General features: G+C 44.6%; 1 protein-coding gene across 1 annotated transcript in view; it reads left to right on the top strand.

Annotated features, from left to right (window-relative positions):
* The window catches only part of CNTNAP2 (contactin associated protein 2), a 2,776,229-nt gene that overhangs the window by 2,380,312 nt on the left and 375,775 nt on the right, over positions 1-20,142 (top strand). Inside the window, exon 14 of the mRNA XM_069730166.1 lies at positions 11,138-11,294. Coding sequence (XP_069586267.1) covers positions 11,138-11,294 — 157 coding nt within the window. The remainder of the gene's footprint in view (positions 1-11,137; positions 11,295-20,142) is intronic.

The raw sequence follows: 20,142 nt of genomic DNA, 5'->3' as shown, positions 1-20,142 counted from the left end.
TACGACCTAATAGTTATATGTGTTTGCACTTTATTGTCTAGCCGGCCTCTATTTCTGGCTTGGTATCCCACTACTATATGTGTTTTACTGTATGCCTCAACGGTCTCTTAAATTTGCTGATACTGCTAACTCTTTATGTGGTTTCAGTGGTTATTTTACATCCTTTCTAGGTGCAGAGTATTGTTCACATAGACATCACACTTAATACTGCCAATATTACACATGCATGTGTTTTCTTATATGTGATATTGTATATACTGGGGAGTTGGTATTCAGGGGTTTGGCCCTATTATAGGCCTAAGTAATATGTTGGTAGGTCACATGGATGACCGATTTTAAATGTTTTTAATGTACGTTTTCTGTGTTTTTTTTGTGTCCATGTATATTTATATGGAATAAAATTTATATATTTTTCACTTGATCCATGCCTTAGGTAATCCCTTTTTATGGTCTATTTCTTTCCTCTTTTTTGTATAATAAATTATCTTGCAGGGGTACACAGGCAGCATTGGTTTATTCAGCTGAGGACGATTGGAAGGAGTGTCTGACACAGTTAGTACTCCCCAAAAATAAATAGATGTTAATGTCTCTCAAAACAACTAAACCAAAAAACAAAAGGGTGGCGTACTTAGGTACAGGGGTGGGTTCCTCTGCTGAGTTTCAGACATAGTAATTTGGCGCCGCTAAGTATTTACTAGTGTCAATATAGGACACTGACCCTGACTATTTTAACTAGCATCATACATGTCAACAAATTGGTATTGTCAGTGCCAGGCATTGAAGGATGTCAGCGCATAGACTAAACATTGGTGGAGCTGTGAGAGATAATTTTGCAAGTGGTAGAGCACTGTTTGAGCTGGGGGGGAAACTCTCTTGTGGCCGGCGGTACAGGCCCAGGGCCCTTCATGTTACAACGGTGTGTCTGATGTTGGTTGCGCGCCACCACCGCCAGAGACACTTTATTGTACTATGAGGGACCCAGTGGCAGTGCCATCGGCCAAAAGCGGGCACACCCACCTCTTCAGACAAACGGCACTCTCACGGGTGCTTGCGCCAAGTGGCGAGACCACGGCCCCATGGGGGGGAGTTAGTGCATTTAGGGAGGTGTAAACATGTCGGATGCTGGACAATCAGCTGCTGCAGATTAAGAGATAGGAACAGTCAGTAAGACCAGTCCACAAGCAAGACCTTTTTATAGGAAAGGTGTCAGCCGGGAAAGGTGGGGCAAAATAATTCGAAATCCATGAGTGGTTCATTTTAATGAAGGTTAGATCATCAACATTTTGGGTAGCCAGACGAGTCCTTTTTTCGGTCAATATTGAACCAGCAGCACTGAATACTCTTTCTGATAGCACACTAGCTGCTGGGCAAGCAAGCTCCTGCAATCCATATTCTGCCAATTCAGGCCAGGTGTCTATTTTGGATGCCCAGTAATCAAATGGGAATGACGGTTGAGGGAGAACATCGATAAGGGATGAAAAATAGTTAGTAACCATACTGGACAAATGTTATCTCCTGTCACTTTGAATTGATGCTGCAGTACCTGTCCTGTCTGCGGTCATTGCGAAATCACTCCACAACCTGGTCAGAAAACCCCTCTGTCCAACGCCACTTCTGATTTGTGCAACTCTAACACCTCTGCCCTGTTGCCCCCTGCAGCTCGTGTGAGAACCATCACCGGCGCTGTGTGCTGGGAATGCCTGAATCAAACGGTCTACAAGAGTTGTTTGTTTGGTTGCTAATATTTGTTCGAGGTTCACATGTGGCATGATATTTTGCAATTTGCCTTTATAGCGAGGATTAAGGAGGCAGGCCAACCAGTAATCGTCATCGGTCATCATTTTAATAATGCGTGGGTCCCTTTTGAGGATACGTAAGGCATAATCCGCCATGTGGGCCAAACTTCCAGTTGTCAAATCTGCGGTTGTGCTGGGTTAAGGGGCAGTTTCAGGCAAATCTACATCACTTGTCTCCCTCAAAAAACCTGAACCCGGCCTTGCAACGCCACCAGTTTCAATTGGCCCCAGAGAAGCTTCCTCATTCAAAAAATACTCATCCCCATCATCCTCCTCGTCCTCCTCTTCGCCCGCTACCTCGTCCTGTAGATTGCCCTGACCAGACAATGGCTGACTGTCATCAAGGCTTTCCTCTTCCTCGGCTGCAGACGCCTGCTCATTTATGTGCGTCAAACTTTGCATCAGCAGACGCATTAGGGGGATGCTCATGCTTATTATGGCGTTGTCTGCACTAACCAGCCGTGTGCATTCCTCAAAACACTGAAGGACTTGACACAGGTCTTGTACCTTCGACCACTGCACACCTGACAACTCCATGTCTGCCATCCAACTGCCTGCCCGTGTATGTGTATCCTCCCACAAATACATAACAGCACGCCTCTGTTCGCACAGTCTCTGAAGCATGTGCAGTGTGGAGTTCCACCTTGTTGCAACGTCGATGATTAGGCGATGCTGGGGAAGGTTCAAAGACCGCTGATGGTTCTGCATACGGCTGGAGTGTACGGGCGAACGGCGGATATGTGTGCAAAGTCTGCGCACTGTGAGGAGCAGGTCGGGTAACCCCGGATAACTTTTCAAGAAGCACTCCACCACCAGGTTTAAGGTGTGAGCCAGGCAAGGAATGTGTTTTAGTTGGGAAAGGGCTATGGCAGCCATAAAATTCCTTCCGTTATCACTCACTACCTTGCCTGCCTCAAGATGTACAGTGCCCAGCCATGACTGAGTTTCTTGCTGCAAGAACTCGGACAGAACTTCCGCGGTGCGTCTGTTGTCACCAAAACACTTCATTGCCAATACAGTCTGCTGACGCTTGCCACTAGCTGTCCCATAATGTGACACCCCGTGTGCAACAGTGGCAGCTGCGGATGGAGTGCTCATGCGACTGCGGTCTGTGGATGAGCTCTCGCTTCTGCAGGAGGACGAGGAGGAGGGGGGCGAACGCCTACAGCCAACTGTTTCCTAGACCGTGGGCTAGGCAGAACTGTTCCAATATTGCTGTCCCCTGTGGACCCTGCATCCACCACATTAACCCAGTGTGCCGTGATGGACACGTAACGTCCTTGGCCATGCCTACTGGTCCATGCATCTGTTGTCAGGTGCACCTTTGTACTCACAGATTGCCTGAGTGCATGGACGATGCGGTCTTTTACATGCTGGTGGAGGGCTGGGATGGCTTTTCTCGAAAAGAAGTGTCGACTGGGTAGCTCGTAGCGTGGTTCAGCGTAGTCCATCAGGGCTTTGAAAGCTTTGCTTTCAACTAACCGGTAGGGCATCATCTCTAATGAGATTAGTCTAGCAATGTGGGCGTTCAAACCCTGTGTACGTGGATGCGAGGATGAGTACTTCCTTTTCCTAGTGAGAGTCTCATGTAGGGTGAGCTGGACTGGAGAGCTGCAGATCGTGGAACTAGCGGGGGTGCCGGTGGACATGGCAGACTGAGAGAGGGTTGGAGATGGTATTCTTGCTGGTGCCCTACATGCAGTGTTTCCTACTATGAAACTGGTGATTCCCTGACTGCATTGGCCTGGCGACGAAATCTGCACATTTACTGCAGGTGGTGCGGGAAATGGTGGGCTTACAGTGAGGGAAGGGATGTAGCGTTGCTGACTAGCTTCATTGGCCGAGGGTGCTACAACCTTAAGGGACGTTTAGTAGTGAGTCCAGGCTTGCAAATGCATGGTGGTTAAATGTCTACGCATGCAACTTGTATTTAGACTTTTAAGATTCTGACCCCTGCTTAAGGTAGTTGAACATTTTTGACAGATGACTTTGCGCTGATCATTTGCATGTTGTTTAAAAAAATGCCAGACTGCACTCTTTCTACTATCGGATACCTTTTCAGGCACTGCAGACTGAGCTTCTTTAACCGGATGTCCACGCTGTCCTACAACTGGTTTTGGTTTTGCCACGCGTTTTTGGCCAGATACGGGCCTGGCAGATGGAACCTGTTGCGATGTTGATGCCTTCTGCGGCTCCTCCTCCTCCACTTCAGAGCTACTGCCGCCTGCACCCTGTTCCCCCAATGGCTGCTAATCGGGGTCAACAACTGGGTCATCTATGACCTCCTCTTCTATCTTGTGTGCAGCTTCGTCTGTGTCACCGTGTAAGCCGGTGGTATAGCGTTCGTGACGGGGCACCATAGTCTCATCAGGGTCTGATTCTGGATCAGTACACTGCGAGGGCAATGTTCTGGTCTGAGTCAAAGGAACAGCATAGTAATCTGGCTGTGCATCTGTGCACTCCATGTCCGATTCAACTTGTAATGGGCATGGCCTGTTAACTGTTTCACTTTCTAACCCAGGAACGGTATGTGTAAAGAGCTCCATGGAGTAACCCGTTGTGTCGCCTGATGCATCCTTCTCTGTTGTTCTTGGTGAAGATGACAAGGAAGCGACTTGTCCCTGACCATGAACATCCACTAACGACGCACTGCTTTTACATTTAGCAGTTTCAGAAGAGGAGGCGAAAGACCTAGAGGCTGAGTCAGCAAGGAAAGCCAAAACTTGTTCTTGCTGCTCCGGCTTTAAAAGCGGTTTTCCTACTCCCAGAAAAGGGAGCGTTCGAGGCCTTGTGTAGCCAGACGATGAACCTGGCTCAACAACTCGAGACATAGGTGCTATATTGCTTTTCCCACGAGCACCTGATGCTCCACCACCACTACCATCATTACCAGCTGGCAATGACTGCCCACGGCCACGACCTCTTCCACCAGACTTCCTCATTGTTTGAAAAACGTAACCAAACTAACGGTATTTGTTACTGTAAAACCAGTTACAAGGTGAACTCAAACTTCTGTTGGATTTATATATCCCTTTATAGGTGGGTGAGACTGCAGGGAAAATCAGGCCCAATGTATAACAGTACACAGCTCCAGTGGCAGACAGATATGCCACTAACAGGACTGACACTGATGCAGACACTACCAATAAAAATCTCCCCCTTTTTTATTTTTTCTGGGAGAATATTGGAGAAATGTGGCCCACTCTTATACAGTATATGTTCTGTGGCACAAAATTAGAGACAGATGCCACATGCAGCACTGGCAATGAGGCAGAATTGCCAATCTTAATCTCCCACTATTTTTTTCTGGGATAATTTTAAAAAAAAACTGGCCCAGTATTACACACTAGGTTTAATGTGGCACAAAATTAGAGACAGGTGGAACACACAGGACTGGCACTGAAGCAGAAATGCCAATCTTAATCTCCCACTATTTTTTTGTTTTTTTTCAGGGAGAATTTAAAAGAAATCTGGCCCAGAATTACACACTAGGTTTAATGTGGCACAAAATTTGAGACAGGTGGCACACACAGGACTGGCACTGAAGCAGAAATGCCAATCTTAATCTCCCACTATTTTTTTTTTCAGGGAGAATTTAAAAGAAATATGGCCCAGTATTACACACTAGGTTTAATCTGGCACAAAATTTGAGACAGGTGGCACACACAGTACTGGCAATGAAACAGAAATGCCAATCTTAATCTCCCACTATTTTTTTTTTCAGGAAGAATTTGAAAAAATCTGGCCCAGTATTACACACTAGGTTTAATGTGGCACAAAATTAGAGACAGGTGGCACACACAGGACTGGCACCGAAGCAGTAATTCCAATCTTAATCTCCCACTATTTTTTTTTCCAGGGAGAATTTGAAAAAAATCTGGCCCAGTGTTACAAACTAGGTTTAATGTGGCACAAAATTAGAGACAGGTGGCACACACAGGACTGGCACCGAAGCAGAAATGCCAATCTTAATCTCCCACTTTTTTTTTTCCGGGAGAATTTGAAAGAAATCTGGCCCAGTGTTACACACTAGGTTTAATGTGGCACAAAATTTGAGGCAAGTGGCACACACAGGACTGGCACTGAAGCAGAAATGCCAATCTTAATCTCCCACTATTTTTTTTTTCCGGGAGAATTTGAAAATAATCTGGCCCAGTGTTACACACTAGGTTTAATGTGGCACAAAATTAGAGACAGGTGGCACACACAGGACTGGCACCAAAGCAGAAATGCCAATCTTAATCTCCCACTATTTTTTTTTTCAGGGAGAATTTAAAAGACATCTGGCCCAGTATTACACACTAGGGTTTCTGTGGCACAAAATGAGAGACAGGTGGCACACACTGGACTGGCACCGAAGCAGAAATGCCAATCTTAATCTCCCACTTTTTTTTTTCCGGGAGAATTTAAAAGAAAGCTGGCACAGTGTTACACACTAGGTTTAATGTGGCACAAAATTAGAGACAGGTGTCACACACAGGACTGGCACCAAAGCAGAAATTCCAATCTTGCGCTATAACAATAAATAATAATAATAATAATCTTAATCTCCCACTATTTTTTTTTCCTGGGAGAATTAAAAAAAAATCTGGCCCAGTATTACACACTAGGGTTTCTGTGGCACAAAATTAGAGACAGATGCCACACACAGCACTGGCACCGAAGCAGAAATGCCAATCTTAATCTCCCACTAATTTTTTTTATTTATGTGAGAATTGGCAAGAAATCAGGCCCACTGTTAGACTGTATGTTTTCTGTGCCAGAAAATGAGACACATATGCCACACACAGGACTGCCACTGATGCAGATTTGTCAATTTTAATCTGCACCCTTTATTTTGTTTTTTTTTCTTCAGGGAGACTAGTGAATAAATCTGGGCCACTGTATTAGAGTATATTTTCTGTGGCAGAAAGTGGCTTGAAGAGATATAACGAAGAAGAAAAAAAAAGGGACTGTCCTACAATTACTATCTCCCTGCAGTAATCTCAGCAAAGTATGGCAGGCAGCAATAACAAGGAGTGGACTGCTGCACAAAAAAGTCAAAAGTGTGGACAAACAAACAAGATAGCTGTGCAGAAAGGAAGGAGCAACAGGATTTGTGCTTTGAAAAAAGCAGTTGGTTTGCACAGCGGTGTACAAACAGCAATGCAGCTAGAAGGGAGCCTTCTAGGGCAGCCCAATGAGCTACAGCGCTGAGGAGAAAAAAATTTAGCCTCCACTGTCCCTGCAAACAAAAGGTGGTGTTGAACAGTGGAAATTGCTACAGCACAAGCGGTTTGGGGTTTAATGTACCCTGCCTAACGCTATCCCTGCTTCTGACGAAGCAGCAGCAACCTCTCCCTATACTCAGATCAGCAGCAGTAAGATGGCGGTCGGCGTACAGGCCCCTTTATAGCCCCTGTGACACTGCAGAAAGCAAGCCAATCACTGTAATGCCCTTCTCTAAGATGGTGGGGACTGAGACCTATGTCATCACGCTGCCCACACTCTGCGTCCATCTTCATTGGCTGAGAAATGGCATTTTTCGCGTCATTGAAACGCGACGTTGGCGTGAAAGTCACGTACAGCATGGCCGACCCCACACAGGGATCGGGTCGGGTTTCATGAAACCCGACTTTGCCAAAAGTCGGCGACTTATGAAAACGAACGATCCGTTTCGCTCAACCCTACCTTTAACTACTGAAGAGGTGCACTAGTGACTTGGATGGCGAGACACTGCTACAGCATGAAACAGCATCAGGCCACATCATTGCAGTGAGCTATATTTATATTAGGGAAAGACTTGTTAACCAAACCGAGCTGGTCTGGAGAAGCCGGAGGGGAAGTCACCCAATGTCTTACTGACCCGGCTCAAATTGTGTTTTCTTTGAAAAGTGGCAGCATTTAAAAGTAGAATATCTCTTACAGTAATGATGGAGCTTGTCACTATTTTATACTGTTCTTGTTTACAGCAGCATGAAAATGATGAAAGGTTCTCTTTAAGTCATTGCCTGCAAAACTGTAATTCATTTAAAGCGTTTATTGAATGCCAGAAAATTGTTCAGTAATTTATCTCTATTGTTATACCTCTGAATCAATGAAAAGCCAAGTGAACTTTAAAAGTAAACAATATGCATGCTTAAGAACACTTTATTAGACAGGAGTGAAATGAAAATTAGTTACTCCCGGAAGATTTATATAGTATACTCTACATACTTTGACTTTGACTGATACGTAATACAATCTACACTGCAAAGACATTACATTTAAGATATGTACAGTATGTATATACAAGTGGGTGAAATAAGTTTTAAAAACATTACTAATTTTCTAAATAAATATATTTCTAAAGGTGCTATTGACATGAAATTCTCACCAGATGTCGGTAACAACTAGTGATGAGCGAGTATACTCCTTGCTCGGGTGGTCTCTGAGTATTTTGGCATGCTCAGAGATTTAGTTTTCGTAGCCTCAGTTGCATGATTTGTGACTGCTAGACAGGCTGAATACATGTTGGAATTCCCTAACAAACAGGCAACCCCCACATGTATTCAGGCTGTTTAGCAGTCGCAAATCATGCAGCTGCGGTGACAAAAAACGAAATCTCCGAGCACGCCAAAATACTCGGAGGACACCGGAGCATGCTCGAGAGAACCCGAGCAACGAGTATACTCGCTCATCACTAGTAACAACCAATTTAATCCACACAGGCAAAGAAATTAAACTATAGATGTGCATAAATAAGGTATGTGTAATAATGAGAAATGACAAAGAGGAAAAGTATTGAATACATGAAGAAAGAGAGATGAAAAAAGTCATACAAAGTCAATACACCAACTGAAATCAATTAGTAATTAGAAAGCAATCCCACCACTTAATGAAAACTAACATCAGCAGGTTCAACTGACGGCCTAGAAAAAGGTGTCACATTACCAAGGTGCCACACAAGAAACATCGCATGATGGGAAAAACTTGTGAGCTGTTTCAAGATCTTCACAACCTTATTGTTGCAAATCATACTGATGGAATTGATTGCAGAAGAATTTCTAAACTACTGAAGGTTCCATAGAGCACGGTTGGGGCCATAATTTGGAAGTGGAAAAAACATAATTTCACCACAAACCAGCCAAAACCAGGTGCTCCCCACAAGATTTAAGTCAGAGGAATGAAAAAAACTTATCAAAACAGTTGTCCAAGATCCAAGGACTACCTGTGGAGAGTTACAGAAAGACCTGGCATCAACAGGTACAATTGTTTCAAAGAAAACTATAAGTAATGCACTCAACATCCATGGCCTGCATGCACACTCACTATACAACACTTCATTGCTGAACGAAAAGCATGTTCAAATGCATTTAAAGTTTGCTGAACAAGATTTAGACAAGCCTATGAAATACTGGGATAATAGTCTTGTCAGATGAAAACAAAATTGAACTCTTCGAATGCCATAACACTCACCTTGTTTGGAGGTCAAAAGGCACTACATATCACCCCAAAAAAACACAGAGTGAACAGTGAAATTTGGAGGTAGAACATTATGGTGTGGGGCTGTTTTTCAGCATACAACACTGGCAAACATCATATAACTGAAGAAAGGATGTATGAACAAATGTGCATTCTTGATAAAAATCTGCTGCCATCTACCAGGATGATAAAAATGGAATGAGAGTGGACATTTCAGAAAGACAATGATCCCAAACACACAGCCAAGTAACCTCTCAATTGGTTTCAGAGGAAGAAAATGAAGCTGCTAGAATGATCCAGCCAATCACCTAACTTAAATCCAACAGAAACATTATGGAAGGAACTAAAGCTCAGAGTTCATAGAAGAAGCCCATGGGATCTTCAGGACATATTTATGCACAACATAAACTTATGTTGTGCATAAATATGTGATTCTTCAGAATTTCTTTTAGTCTTTGCCTGATGAAGAAACCTGTGTAGTCTCGAAAGCTTGCAATTTGTTACCATCTTTTCAGTTAGCCATTAAAAGGTATCAACCACTGAGCACTCTCAATTCTAAATATTTTTCTATCTACTGGCTAACACGGTACCAAGATATTTATCTTTCCTGGACACTGGAAGGCACTGAATGCTGAATGGAGAGTGATGCTCATCTTGTTTCTTTTTAGAATTCCCCATAGATGTTTTGACTGGGTTCAGATCAGGAGCGACATGGCCACTGAATCACTTTTACCCTGTTCTTCAGAAATGCAAAAGGTATGTGTTTTGGATCATTTTCATGTTGGGAAATTGCATGTCTACCAAGGACACAGAGTCATGGTAGCATCTTCTCTAGAAGATGGAGCAGCACATCTGTGAATTCATGATACCATCAATGAAATGTAGCTCCCTGACACCAGCATCACTTATACTGTCCCCATTTTTAAGTGAAACATAGTGGTGTAGTTTCTTTTTTGTGGGACTGCATGAGTCACAGATGTCCTGCTCTACCTTGAAATAGAAGATGCTCTCATCACTCTGTGCCCTTAGTACACATGCACTTTCTAGCATGACAATAATCCAAAACACAGATATGTTGCATTTCTGAAGATCAAAGGGGTGAAAGTCATTCAGCAGCCAAGTACTTCTCCAGATCTGAACCTAATTGAATACTCATCGGGAATTATCAAGAGACAAGTTGATCATCACTTTCCATCCAGCATCCAAGCTCTAAAACAGGTCATTCTTGAAGAACAGAAAAAGATAGATGTTACAATATGTCACCAACTTGTTCATTCCATGCCCAGAAGACTTGGTGCTTTCCTTAAAAAGTTTTTTATGTGTGGTGTATTCATTTGTGCATTGACTAATTTGAGTAAAACTGAAAATTTTGTAATGAAAGTTACATTATTAACCTTAGTTTCATGTTGTGGGTTAAAAAAATGTTCTATGAGACTCAGTTTTGTCAAAGCTTTGGAAACTGTTCCTGTGTTCAGTGAGATACTAATATCATACTTTTCAAAGGGGGTGTGCTCATTTATGCTGAGAAATATATATGGTACTTTTTTTTCTCATGATTAGAAATTCATTGTTAGAGTGAGGTTGCCAATAAGATCCCAGTCAGCAACTGTCAGGTGATTGTCTTCAAGTTGAGTAGTTTATTTCTGATCTTTTTGGGCTCATTGTTGTGTCAGAGTTTTGGCTCTACAAAAGATCCTTAAATACTCTGATCAGCCAATCTGACCCTGTAGATATGTACAGTCACGGCTTTCCAAAATATATAATTTCCTGTAATGTCACTTGTCAGTTCATTATGAGATGTTAAATTGGATAATGTATTTGTTTTCCTGTCTACTTTTGAATAATTAGTCCCATTTATGTAAATCGCCGTTAATATTGAATTTTTTTTATCTTTCCAGATGGAAATCCTTACACATGGTGGGTTGGGAAAGGAAATGAAAAACACTATTATTGGGGAGATTCTGGACCTGGCATTCAGAAATGTTCATGTGGAATTGATAGGAACTGCACTGATGGAAGATTCCACTGTAACTGTGATGCTGACCAAAGACAATGGTAAGTAATGTCATACACTATCCTTTTATTAATAGACCACACTGATGAAAGATTTTGTTGGACTGTGCAAAGAATTGTCTGGACATAAAAAAATGATGACTTTTGCTTAAGTTAGGAAATCAATATTGAATCTGTGGTGGTCTGGCATCCAGCACTTCCACTGATCAGCCGTTATTAATTTCACCACCAGATCCCCACCAATCTGATATTGATAACCTATACAAAGGAAATTGTATGCCTGTATAACCACTTTAATGATCATTAAAAAAAATATAAAACATTTTTCTATTTGGTTGTGCCAGCACAGATGTATTAATTTATCGATGTACAGACAGAAGATGATTTCAACTCCAGAGGATGAGATGAAAAGCATTTATTCATATTGATAACTTCTATTGATCATGATTTTGCATGCATTCATTGTTTCTTTGATTTTATCGCTTAACCCCTTTCTGACCTCAGATGGGATAGTACGTCCGAGGTCAGATCCCCTTTGATGTGGGCTCCGGCGGTGAGCCCACATCAAAGTCACGACATGTCAGCTGTTTTTAACAGTTGACATGTGCGCGCAATAGCGGCGAGTGGAATAGCGATCCACCTGCCGCTATTAACTAGTTAAATGCCGCTGTCAAACACTGAAATACAGAAATATATATATATATATATATATATATACAGTACAGACCAAAAGTTTCTCATTTAAAGATTTTTCTGTATTTTCATGACTATGAAAATTGTACATTCACACTGAAGAAAGAAAAACAAAAAACTAATATATCCAAATAACTTTATTTATAACACTTTTAGGATTAAAAACTAACACAACACCCAAACCCAATTAGCGGGAGTGGGTAATAAAAGCCTGGCCCGAATATATCAAGGGCAAAGGGTGGGAGTAAGTGGACTGAAATACAATACTATGCATCCCTATACTGCTCCCTGCCTATCTGCGGAGGTTAGCACCCTCTTGGACGCAATATGGCGCCCCCGCTCCCGTTGACTGTCCCTTAAAACCCTATGGATCCCTATACCTAGGTGGGAATGCTGTACCTCTACCAATATAACCAAATAGCCCACAACCTAGGGCCCAAATAATAATACTAGTCTATACCAAACCGACGCCAGGTGGTAATTCACCAAAAACACCATACAACACCCGGTCTGACCGTACACAAGCCCTATACACTTATACACTGCCTACTATTAAAGGCTAGGACACCCTATAGAGTCCCTAACCAGACAACCCTGCCTACCAGCGGAGGTTGGCACCCTCTTGAACGCAAATGGCGCCCCCGCTCCTCGGCGGCTGCCCCTAGCTTCCCCTCACACAATACCTCAAATACTAGGGATACCGTCTCTGGGTAGTGCCTAAGGGGCTACACTAGTGACTTATAGTGACGGTGCCCTGTAACTCGGTCAGACCCCAGAAAACTATATAAATAGATAACTTGAAAAGTACCCGGGCCAGCAAAGAGCAAAATATGCCTAGATATTAGAACATACAAGTTAGAATTATACCACAAGTAATCAGGTATTAATGTATATTGGAAGATACAAGTTGAAATTATATCATAGATAATAAAGCACTCATATAAACCTCTGAGCTGGTCAGCATACATCTCCGATGTGATTCAAACACACGGAACTCCATTTTCCCATATGCCTCCTGAGGAACCACATCATGGGGGGGAAACGCGTAGAGGCAAGACCTGAACACAGATAAGTGTATCAGGTTTTTTAATTGTTTTTGGTATTTCACCATTTGTGTATCACTTTGTTAGTTATGATATCTGTGTATATGTATTTTATGGTACTGTTTTGTTGGTTATGCGCTTGTTATCCATATACCCAGTAGGATTCATGTGTATTTTTTCCAGCACTTCCTACCCCTTGCTCCCTTCTTCAACATGGCGCCTTCGGTCTCTTGTCTTATGTGTGCATGCGCGCTTTTTCTCTGGCCCCGCTGGATGCCGACTTGATTGCGCGTTCACCGCCTGGCACCACAGGGCCCTGTGGCGGCCGGGGGGATGGCGCAGCATCAAGTGGGTGCCCTAGGGTGCGGTATCTTGATCGCTGCTCTTTGTTAGGCGATCTTGCGCCTTGTGTTGTGGTGGGTGCAGCGGTTTGAAGTTGCCGTGGTTACCGGCATTCATTTCCGGTTTGACTACGGCTACTTCCGGGATAGTGCGGTATATAAGTTTACACCAGGCATCTCTCCATCAAGCCCCCTGAAGAAGGTGTGTTGCCGAAATGCGCGTCGGGGAGGGCGCACGGTCCCAGGGTGGGTTGATACTCCGCTACATATATACAAGGTAAGCGCCGCACCGTGGCTATACTTATGCATTTGTGTATTTGGTATCCTTGTAGCAGTGTTGCTACTCTGTAGCAGGGTCTCAGTTTGCATATGACCTATTGGTAACTGATTAACGTGATGTGACCCTGGTATAATCCTAGCACTGCTTCGTATACTATTATATATGAGCCTATGCGGCTGCGGTAGCTCCCAGCAACTTGTGTGTATTACTGGTCTACATTTATATGCGGATGTTCCCCTTCTCCTGGTCCCTTGCGCCTATGGTGGTTTTACACATCGGTGTTGTATGTGTGTACACCATGTGGCGTTCTTCCCCACCTGTTCTCTGTTTTGTCTGTATTTTACTGCTTTTTGTAATAAAGATTTTTTCTACTATTTTGAATTATATTGACTTTTTGGTCGTTTTTTTCGGTCCTTGTGGATCATATGTTTAGTTCTTAACAGTTGTTGTAGAGATGTGTCTGCTGCTTGAACTCTGTGCGGCATTGACCTGGTCTCTAATCTGAGCTACCGTTAACCTGCGATATCTGAGGCTGGTGACCGGATAAAGTTATCCTCAGAAGCAGAGGTGACTCTTGGTCTTCCTTTCCTGGGGCGATCCTCATGTCAGCCAGTTTCTGTGTAGCACTTGATGGTTTTTGCCACTGAACTTGGGGACACTTTCAAAGTTTTCCCAATTTTTCAGACTGACTGGCCTACATTTCTTAAAGTAATGATGGCCACTCATTTTTCTTTACTTAGCTGCTTTTTTCTTGCCACAATACAAATTCTAACAGTCTATTCAGTAGGACTATCAGCTGTGTATCCACCAGACTTCTGCACAACACAACTGATTGTCCCAACCCCATTTATAAGGCAAGAAATCCCACTTATTAAACCTGACAGGGCACACCTGTGAAGTGAAAACCATTCCTGGTGACTACTTCTTGAAGCTCATGAAGAGAATGCCAAGAGTGTGCAAAGCAGTCATCAAAGCAAAAGGTGGCTACTTTGAAGAACCTAGAATATAAGACATAATTTCAGTTGTTTCACACATTTTTGCTAAGAATATAATTCCACATGTGTTAATTCATAGTTTTGATGCCTTCAGTGTGAATGTACAATTTTCATAGTCATGAAAATACAGAAAAATCTTTAAATGAGAAGGTGTGTCCAAACATTTGGTCTGTACTGTATATATATATATATATATATATGTATATATATACAATTTATATATGATAACTATCCTATCTCATCGTAACTACTGCAAGCATTGGAATTTAGTATTATTTAAACATTTTATAAAACAAGAAAATCTGTCCAATAAGGGTAATAGGAGTATTTTTTTGTTTTTGGTACATAAACTTTATCACTTCCTTACTTGTCTCGCTATGATAAAAATGTATTTAATGATTTTCAGTTAATCAGGTAGCGGTAAAGGGCAAAGTGGATAAAATCTAAGAAGAAAGATTGATTCGGCTCTCTGGGTTAAGAGCACTTGTACGCTTATCGAGGCTTATCCAGCACTTGTTTTCTTTTTTAATGATGTGAAATAAAGTATTACAGGATTTTACTACACACCCAAAGAGCTGAAATATATTTTCCTTCTCACTCATGTTGGTACCTGACAATGGCAAAGTCCTGGGTGGAGATGTATAAATGCAGGACTGGTTAGCTGGCTGATTTCTAACATATGAGGATAAAGTGTAACACTGTCAAAAAGACACTAGTTGCAAAATGAAAGGAATAAGTGTTGCAAAGCATAGACATTAGCAACAGCTCATGGATCCCAGACTATAGCACATACTATTGTTTTTTCAGTGGCAGAATGGCATTTGATCTACCTTTGTAAATGTTTTTCCCAGCAATATGCGCTCCTGAAGGATGATGTCATGCCATTATACCTGAGGAAGACTCCAAGAAGTCGAAACCAGTTGTATTTTAGTTTGAAATAAAAATCATCCTTAAATCAGAATATCGAGTTCCATCATCATCCATCAGAAACGCATATTGCTGGGAAAAACATTTGCAAAGTGTTAACGCCTATGAAAGCACTGTACAGTGCACTCATCAGTTCCCAGATCTCTGCAGAAAACTGAATAGAAAGAGGAATGGAGTGATCCATGGATTGGATCTATACGCAATATATCAAAAAACCAAAAAGGTGAGTGGATTCACACTGAGTATGCACCTTTGGAAACTGACAACTTCACTCAGAAGTCTGCGTGTTAGGTCTCGAGTTCCCGCTTCTGCACAGGGGGAATCTCGAGCCGTCTCCGCTGCGGTCCCCCATTCCTGTCCAGCCGCAGTGGAGCCTGCTCAGCAGGGACGTCGGTCCCAGCGTCTTGCTCGGTCTCACTCTGTTGAGAGAGTTACTGCTGCTTCTTCAGCTCCTGCCATTAAAGTCAGTGCTGGTCAGCAGCGAGTGGACTTCTCTGGGACTAAGTCCTTGTCTGCGCACACTGAGCATGCCCAGGGCAAGATCTCCCATTGGAGATCGAGGGTCATGTGCTCAGACTCTGCAGCGCATTCTATTGGTCCTCTTGGCAGGTCTTGGAAGGGCAAAGTTTCTGTGGCCACTTCCTGTCCTGCAACTATATAAACTGCGCATGACCGCACGGCCATGCGCTAGTGTACAATTGAATACGTGTGTTTGTTGTGAGTGCAAGTCGTTCATTAAATACCCCTACCCTATTGTATGACTGTTTGCGTATGGAGTATGGCTGCTATCTAGCGCCCGACTAATCACTCAACGTGTCACACACGTATCAGCGTCTATTGCTGTGACCGCCAGTGCGGTGCCACGCGCCAGTGTGCGCTTCCTGACCCACGTCTGGGTGCTTAGTGGTGCCTGCCAGCATGGCACAGTTCACACTTCGGTGCTATAATTATATATATCCTTACACACCCAGTAGCGGTGTAGTGCCAGCAAGGGTCTAATCGGACTACAATCCCTGTTGGGGTTAAGTTCGCTGACCACTTGCTCGCGCTCTATGTGCGGTACCGCGGTCCTGTGACGCAACAGGATCGCTTTCTTCACACTGGGTGAGGTTTAACCCACGCGTGTATACTTTTGAATACCGCCATATAGTCTGTCATTTCCTAGCAGCAGGTTTCACCTGCACGGTGGACCCCGGACTGCGAACGCATCTATATCATCTCTCTTGGTGCGTTCCGCCAGTCCTAACATTACACTAGCGCCAGGGTCTGGCTAGTGATGACAGACAAACAGCAATCTCTGCGGTATATCCAGCAGCTGGAGGGTAGGTTGGCGGCTCTCGAGAGCGCGACCTCAGCTGTGGATGTTACTGCAGTAGCTGTACAGGCTGCCAGCGTGGCTGCAGCAACTATGTCCATTGCCACCCCTGTTCCGACATTATCTCGCCTCCCGCTGCCAGAAAAATTTTCTGGTGATAGCAAGTTTTGTAGGGGATTTGTGAGTCAGTGCTCTGTTCACCTCGAGCTCCTGGCTGCACGTTTTCCCACAGAGCGGGCTAAGGTGGGATTTATTCTGTCTCTATTGTCGGACAGGGCGTTGGAATGGGCTATGCCGCTGTGGGAGCATGGCGATCATGTGGTGCAGAGTGCTCCGCTGTTTCTGAGCGCTCTGAAACAGGTCTTTTTAGGACCTCAAGTCACCCATGATACCGCGCTCCAATTGCTGGCATTAACTCAGGGGGAGTCCTTGGTCAGTCATTTTGCCGTCCAATTCCGCACCTTAGCATCTGAGCTGGATTGGTCGGATAAAGCTCTTATCCCCATATTTTGGAGGGGCTTGGCTGACCACGTAAAGGACGCTCTGGCCACTAGGGAGATTCCTGCCACACTGGAGGAGTTAATAACTGTCTCCACTCGAATTGACCTCCGTTTTAACGAGCGGAGGTTAGAGCGAGCCCAGTGTAGGCAGAGGTTTCGGCTGGCTCCTACTTTCGCCAAACCTCTGGAATCTCCGGTCCTGGTTCCTGAGTCACATGAGGCCAGGGAAGTGTCACAAGCAGGATCTAAGTCCCGGACCGCTTGTGCACTCAGGGTCTGTCATGTTTGCCAGCAGTCAGGACATCTAGCCACCAGATGTCCTCAGCGGTCGAGGAAACGTCAGCGTCTAGTGGTAGTAGGTGGAGGTACACTAGACACGGCGACGTTTGCCTCTAAGCTGTCCTTTAAGGGGACAATTACTATTGGCTCATTCTCCCACTCGGTAGAGCTCTGCGTGGATTCTGGGGCGGAGGGCAATTTTATGTCTTCTGCCTTCGCCCAACGTCACGCAATACCCCTGGTTATGCTTGCTCAACCAGTAACGGTGCGAGTGGTGAATGGGTCGACATTGCCCTCACAGATAACACACCAGACCATCCCTTTTACTCTGTCCATGTCGCCATCTCATCAGGAGATAATTTCTCTGCTCGTCATTCCGGAAGGAATTGATGAGGTCCTGTTGGGAATACCTTGGCTACGGTACCACTCTCCTCATATCGAGTGGTCCTCAGGCAGAATTCTGGGTTGGGGTGAATCTTGTGGGGGTAGGTGTCAGAGGGAGTGCGTTCAGGTTGCTACTACTGAGGTACCCGCAGATCTATCCTCTCTCCCCAAGCAGTATTGGTCTTATGCAGACGTGTTCTCCAAAAAGGCGGCGGAGGTCCTTCCGCCTCATCGCCCCTATGACTGTCCTATTGATCTCTTGCCTGGTGCTGAGCCTCCCCGGGGTCGAGTTTATCCGCTATCTCTCCCGGAGACGGAGGCAATGTCACAGTACATCCAGGAAAATCTGGCAAGAGGATTCATTAGGAAGTCAGTGTCACCTGCTGGGGCAGGGTTCTTCTTCGTGCAGAAGAAGAATGGGGAATTGCGCCAATGCATAGACTACAGGGGTCTTAACGCCATCACCGTTAAGAATAAGTATCCTTTGCCCTTGATATCTGAGTTATTCGATAGACTTCGGGGAGCAAGGGTATTTACTAAATTGGATCTGCGGGGTGCTTACAACCTGATTCGCATCCATGAGGGGGACGAATGGAAGATGGCCTTTAACACCAGGGATGGGCACTATGAATATCTGGTGATGCCCTTCGGGCTCTGTAATGCCCCAGCCGTTTTCCAAGACTTTGTGAATGATATCTTCCGGGATATGCTTTCCACCTCGGTCGTAGTCTATCTGGATGATATTCTTATCTACTCTCCAGATATTGACTCCCACCGGAGAGATGTTTGCAAAGTCTTCGACCTCCTACGGGCAAACTCCCTCTATGCCAAGTTGGAGAAGTGTATGTTTGAGCAGGAGTCTTTACCTTTCCTGGACTACATCATCTCGGCCCAGGGATTGGCTATGGATCCTGCCAAACTACAGGCAGTGATGGACTGGCAGGAACCCCATTCTCTGAAAGCGGTGCAGCGCTTTATGGGGTTCATAAATTACTATCGTCAGTTCATCCCCCACTTCTCAACCCTGGTAGCTCCCTTGGTATCCCTCACCAAAAAGGGAGCGAATCCTAAATTGTGGTCCGAAGAGGTCTCCAAGGCCTTCACTTCTATTAAGTCCCACTTTGCTAGCGCTCCCATCTTACATCGTCCTGATGTGGATAAGCCATTCCTAATGGAGGTGGATGCCTCATCCGTTGGTGCAGGAGCAGTCCTCTATCAAAAGGATGCTCAAGGTCGGAAGCACCCATGCTTCTTCTTCTCAAAGACCTTCTCACCAGCGGAGAGAAATTACTCCATCGGGGATAGGGAGCTGCTGGCAATGAAGTTGGCCTTTTCGGAATGGAGACATCTCTTGGAGGGTGCTCAGTTCCCATTCCAAGTCTTCACGGACCACAAGAATTTGGTCTATTTACAGACAGCCCAGCGGCTGAATTCTCATCAGGCCAGATGGTCCTTGTTTTTCTCCCGGTTCCACTTCACTCTACATTATCTCGCCGGGGAGAAGAACATTCGTGCTGACGCTCTCTCTCGCTCCCTGGAGTCAACTGTGGAGGAGGAGGACGAGCCTCGGCTCATTGTCCCTTCAGAGAGTCTGAGAACCGTAGCTCCGGTTTCACTTGAGTCTGTGCCTCCGGGCAAGACTTTTGTTCCCATCAATTTGCGTCCGGAGGTTCTCTCGTGGGCTCATTCGTCCAGAGTGGGTGGACACTTTGGGGCAAAGAGGACATCTGAGTTGTTGGCGAGAATGTATTGGTGGCCACATATGGTTCGTGACGTTGGAGACTACGTTCGGGCATGTGTCTCTTGTGCCAAAAATAAGTCTCTCCGTCAACGGCCAGCTGGGTTGTTATACCCTCTGCCGGTGGCAGACAGGCCCTGGGAGATGGTCGGGATGGACTTTGTGGTAGGTTTGCCCAAGTCACGTGGCTGTACTGTCATTTGGGTTATCACTGACCATTTTTCTAAGATGGTGCATTTGGTGCCGCTTCCTCGGCTACCGTCTGCACAGGCCTTGGCAGCATTGTTTGTTAAACACATCTTCCGTCTTCACGGTATGCCAGACAAAATTGTCAGTGACCGGGGTCCCCAGTTTGCGTATCGAGTTGAATCTCTCTTCGGCATATCATCCCGAGA

The sequence above is a fragment of the Ranitomeya imitator genome, chromosome 6 (genome assembly GCF_032444005.1).
Source record: "Ranitomeya imitator isolate aRanImi1 chromosome 6, aRanImi1.pri, whole genome shotgun sequence".
Taxonomy (NCBI): Eukaryota; Metazoa; Chordata; class Amphibia; order Anura; family Dendrobatidae; genus Ranitomeya; species Ranitomeya imitator.
Note: the sequence above shows the minus strand (reverse complement) of the source record. Positions and strands in the feature narration are given on the sequence as shown.